At 38.1% G+C, this 5695-nt stretch overlaps 1 protein-coding gene across 1 annotated transcript in view; it reads left to right on the top strand.

The window, feature by feature from the left end:
• Positions 1 to 5450, top strand: part of BRCA1 (BRCA1 DNA repair associated) — a 49341-nt gene extending 43891 nt beyond the window's left edge. The window contains exons 15-17 of the mRNA XM_028498119.2: positions 1683 to 1993; positions 4290 to 4377; positions 5437 to 5450. Coding sequence (XP_028353920.1) covers positions 1683 to 1993; positions 4290 to 4377; positions 5437 to 5450 — 413 coding nt within the window. The remainder of the gene's footprint in view (positions 1 to 1682; positions 1994 to 4289; positions 4378 to 5436) is intronic.
• The last annotated feature ends 245 nt before the right edge of the window (positions 5451 to 5695 follow it).

Here is a 5695-nt window from a genome sequence, read left to right on the forward strand (position 1 = left end):
TGTTGTGGCCTCTCCCGTTGCGGAGCACAGGCTCCGGACGCGCAGGCTCAGCGGCCATGGCTCACGGGCCCAGCCGCTCCGCGGCATGTGGGATCTTCTCGGACCGGGGCATGAACCCGTGTCGCCTGCATTGGCAGGCGGATTCTCAACCACTGTTCCACCAGGGAAGCCCAGTAAAGAAAGTTTTAAATTAATCCTGAAAAACACATTATCATAAAAGGTGCTCTTAGACATCTAAATGTTTTTGGCCATGTTCACTAGGGTCATTTTAGGAATCTCATACATTCTACTTAGCTGTGCTTACTTGCTGATGGAGTGACATTTTCTGAAATGTTTCAGGGATGGTCTGTTTTTAATTTGGTAATGATATCTGATGATTTATTAAGTGAAAAAGTTAATGATATCATCATGGATGAAGAAACAAAAATAATTTTGATTGTATTTAGTCAACTATTTGTATTTGGTATTTTTTTTTAAAGTTTCAGTGATATAGGAAGTGCCAAAATATTCACAAGCAGTCCAAAGATTAAAGTATACATTTGAGTATAACTGAATCACTTTGCTATACACCTAAAACTAACACAATGTTGTAAATCAACTATACTCCAATATAAAATAAAAATTTATTAAAGAAGTATACATTTGAATCAAAACCATCCCCTAAGAACTAAACTGATAAATGACAGAAATTATAGAAAGCAGGCTTTCTTATAATATTGCATTTAATATCTAAGATGCAAACATATTTCATGTTAAAACTGAAATAGGGTAGCATCTTAAAAATCAATGGTATCTTTTTTTAATTTTTAATTTTATTTTTAATTGTGGTAAAAAAACATAAAATTTACCTCAGCCATTTTTAAGAGCTCAGTAATGTTAAGTATACTCCCATTATTGTGCAATAGATCTCTAAAATTTGTTCATCCTGTAAAACTGAAATTCTGTACCCATTAAATAGCAACTCCCCATTTCCCCCTCCCCCTATCCCCTGGGAGTCAGCATTCTACTTTCTAAGAGTTTAGATACTCTAGATAACACATGTAAGTGGAATCATGTAGTAGTTGTCCTTTTGTGACTGACTTTATTCATATAGCATACTGTCCTCAAGTTTCATCCATGTTTGTAGCTTTTTAAAAACCATTGTGTGTGTAGATAGATATAGATATATACATATCTCACATTTTCTTCATCCACTTATCCAATGATAGACATTTGGGTTGCTTCCACCTCTTGGCTGTTGTGAATAATGCTACAACAAACATGAGTGTGTGCATTTCTCCATTTTATTGTAATTAAATGTAATAGGTGAAGAGTAGTTCATTGGAATGGATGTGGCATAATTTATTTAATCTCATTGTACATTTAGTTTGTTTCTAAAACCTTACTGTTATAAACAATGTTGCAGTGAACATTCCTATGACTACTCTTTTATGTCCTTAGGATACATTTCTAAAACTAGAATTGTTGACTGCAAGTATAAACACACAAGGCTGTTGCTACATAATGCCACATTTCCTTTAGAAAAGTTAAGCTGCTTTGCACATCTACCAACAGTGTTATTAATGTACCCATTTTTCCCTTAACCTAACTTAATCTGTCTTTTTAATTCTTAGCAGAGACTAGATGTTATAATTCAAAATTCACTGTCATATAGATTAAATTTCTTTCCTCATTCCTTTCAGAGGGAACCCCTTACCTAGAATCTGGAATCAGCCTCTTCTCTGATGACCCTGAGTCTGATCCCTCTGAAGACGGAGCCCCAGAGCCAGCTCATGTCTGCAGCATGCCACCCTCAGCCTCTGCACTGAAATTACCCCAATTTCAAGTAGAAGAATCTTCCGGGAGTCCGGCTGCTGCCCATACTACTAATACTGCAGGGTATAATGTGAGGGAAGAAGGTGTGAGCAGGGAGAAGCCAGAGTTGATATCTTCAACACAAAGAGGCAACAGAAGAATTTCTATGGTGGCATCAGGCTTGACCCCAAAAGAATTTGTGAGTGTATCCATATGTATTTCCCTAATGACTGAGCCTTCATTAACATACCACAATGGCTTTAAATAGGTACTAGCTGTGAATAACCTATAGGAAGAAATCTGGCAAACAAGCTCATTACTATGTAATTTAATTTCCACTACTAATTTCTGAAAACTTGTACCTAGATAAAGCTATAGCATGGATTATTTTGTATGTATTTAGTAAAGGAAATAATTATTAAATATTAGCAGAAAGGTTATGGTTTTGAGTATAATACAGAGCTTTTTTATTTTAATTTTCTATCTAAAAAAGCAAAGAGGTATAGCTCTACTCCCCAGAAGGCATCTTTTCCCCACCTTTGTTCACATCTGAGTGAACTTACCAGCATGATTAACTAAATTTAAACTGGTTCCAAGTACATGGCCAGATAGTGGCATTTCTCCAGTGTTCATTTATCTTTATCCTAGCTTGTAACACTGTTATCCAATAGCTTGCCCTGTCAGTTCTACCCTACAATAACCCATCCCTGTTAGGATTTTGACATCTCCTGCTAGAAACAGGAATTGTTTTGTGCTGTGGAAAAATACCCATTAAAATATTGCGACCACTGAAACGTTGTTTCTACTTGGATTGAGCATAGATTTCAGACATCATAGGAAATTTATCTCCCCTTAATTAATTACCATTAATTAATCATTAATTGAGTGAAGATTTCTTTAAAACCATGATAACACACCAGAGTATCAAACAGATTCAATAGTGGATGCTATTTATTGCACACTGAGAAATGATTCAGTCATTCTTAAGTATCTTTCTTAATATATCCTTCCTGGAATAGAAACCATTTCTCATCCTAGCTTCTCTATAGGTTAGCAGCTCAGCATGACCTCTGTGACCAGATGTGTCCCACTACTAAAAGGGCAAAGTAAGCTGTGTCTGCCCTAGTAGATACAATGAAAAATTCTCATCAGTAATGCCAGAATTCTCATCTCACAGCCATGTGCCCAGAACAGCTATTTGCTCTAAAAATTCATAGCTATGTCTGTTTATATTGCTCTTGATCTTTTGCCAACACATCTAAAATTCCCATTTATTCACTGAAAATTAGCATTCCTTATTCCTTTGTTTTGTGAGATCAGCTTTTCCCGAGAAGGCTAAAATGATCTAATCTTCCTTGCCATGGGCAATCCTGAACTGCAAATGAGACTCTAAGTGGCTTGGGTACATATTGTCTTTAAACAAGCAAAGAAGAAAACTTTTCAGCTCTATTCAGACTTGCCGAAGTGTGGTAAATTTATTATGAAAGCTGCTGACTGTATTACACATGATTAATTCCGAAGCCCATATTAAGATGATCTTTTCAGCAGTTGCTCTTCTAACTGAACGCTGTTTCAAGGCTGGGATTTCAGCAATTAATCAGTTCAGAATTGCTAATGATCCTGGCAAAGGGCAGTGGCAAAAGGGGGAGGATGTCATTAGCTTCTCCAGCTTGCCTTTTTCAGTGCCCTGTGGCAGTGTGGAGTGAGGCAGCATGAAAGAAAGACAGCCCACCCTCCACTGCAATCTCGTGGGGCACACAAATACTGGCGTGGGTGGTGATGGCTAGAAAATGATGGAAATACTGGCGTGGGTGGTGATGGCTAGAAAATGATGGCCCTTGGTAAACAAAGTTATTTACCAAGCAGTAGCTGCTGATTATGTCAAATGTGTCTATAATGGATCTGGTTAATTTCTTTTACTGCCTATTGATTTTTTATTTGGTTGACAGATAATAGCTAGAAGGCTCCAGATTTCTTTTGGGAAGAATATGAGTCTCTTCCAATCCTTCTCCTTAAGACGAATTGATAGTTTTTGTACTGACCTTTAGAAGCATCTTGACTTGAACGTTTTGAAACCGTCAGCAGGTTGAATCTAGTTCTTAAGCCACATATCTGAGCATAACTTTCTGTATAGGCAAGTTACCTCTCAGCTTATAAAGTGTAGGCTGATAAATCTAAATTATAGTATAGTAGGGTGTCACTCTGCAAAGAAACTGTCTTAGGGAATCAAATGATATCTGCTATTAAAAGGAAAATTAATGTTATTTTGAATCCTTGGTTATAATTCCATGTCTGTTAGCACAGACTGTTTTAGAGTTTCTTCCTCTGATTTGTACATAATTTTTATTAAATTACTATTTATTTTGAAACTTCATATTAGAATAAAAAGGATGTACCTTTTGTGAGAAAAATGGAGGTTCAAAGCTGGGATAACTAATACTCAAGCTGTGTTCTAGATGTAATTTATTATAATGTAATATTTGATTTGATTTCAGGTGCTTGTGCACAGGTTTGCCAGAAAACATCACGTCACTTTAACTAATCTAATTACTGAAGAGACTACTCATGTCATTATGAAAACAGGTACACCAAGAACCTTTACAGAATATGCTGCATCTGTTGCATAAAACTACATGAAGAAGTGGGCGTGTTTGTTAAGCATAGCATGGGTGACCGACCGTCTTCCAGTAGTCAGTCAGTTATTGCTTGATGAAAGAAAAATAATAGTTTTGCTATTTCCTGACCCCCTTTTATTTGGGGTTAAGATTGGAGAGTGGTGAGCCAGAACGATGAATCACTTCTCCTAGTCCACCCTGCCTGGACTACACTGTGTGAGGGCTTTCTGGGAAGGCAGAGCCCGAGTCCTGGAGGAACAAATGGGGCAAAGAGGGGAATGAGCAGAAGTGAGTCTTCACTCAAAATCTGGGTGGTTGGGAACCCTAGCTCCATGTCCTCACTCCACTCCAACTCCTAGTTTGAGTGTGGTTGAGACTTTTACAGGAAACAAGTCCAGTTATCAGCTCTGAGATAGCCTAGCATATGAAAAAGAAAAAAGTGAAGGGAAAAATTCATTTGTCCTACACCTTCCCCTTTTTAAATCTTAAGTATGACTTGTGTGATGACAAGGGAGACCTCAGAGGCTTTTAGTTGACTGTAAGCTAAATCTGAGTAAACATTTCAGGACTGCTAACAAAGCTCATTTGAAATTGGGCCTTATTGATACAAGCCTAATGTCCAGAGCAAGTGAGGTGACGATCCCGACACCCCACCCCACCCCCCACTGGAGCGAACACCTGGAGGGTGTGTGCTCTGTTTTGAGCACCATGCTTTCTTTTCATGCTGGTCCCTGACAACGGGAGAGTGTTTATCCAGAGGTAGATGAAGAGAATGGGGAAAAGGAATTCAGAGCAATGTCATTTGAAGGACAAATGAAGGAATGGGAAGATTTAAGGGAACAAGACAAGTGTCTTGAAATATCTGAAGAGTTGTTATCTGGAGGAGGAGTTAGGTTCACTCATGGGCTCCAGAAAGCAAAGACTGGTGCCTATGGCACACAGAAGGTGCAGATTGAAGCTCAACTCTTAAAACCTTCCTAACAAAATGGACTCTCTGGTCCTCTCCAAGGTGTTTCTGTTCACACAGCTGAAGGTTCTTGAGCATAGGGTCCAGACTCCTTGGCAGGGACATGCTGCCTTAGAACCTCTAAGAGCTTAGGTTTCTACTGTGTAAAGATCATACTACAGGGTCAGAGGATAATGCTCACAGGAATCCGATGCCAAAACCAGTTACCATGAACTAAACTGTTTTAGAGATGAATGTCATTAAACTTGAATATATCTTAAGCTATGGGTTTGGATCAAGGCTGCTGATATGTGAAAAGAAAACTTTAAAATGCAAATTA

This window comes from Physeter macrocephalus, chromosome 14 (assembly GCF_002837175.3).
Source record: "Physeter macrocephalus isolate SW-GA chromosome 14, ASM283717v5, whole genome shotgun sequence".
NCBI classification, from domain to species: domain Eukaryota; kingdom Metazoa; phylum Chordata; class Mammalia; order Artiodactyla; family Physeteridae; genus Physeter; species Physeter macrocephalus.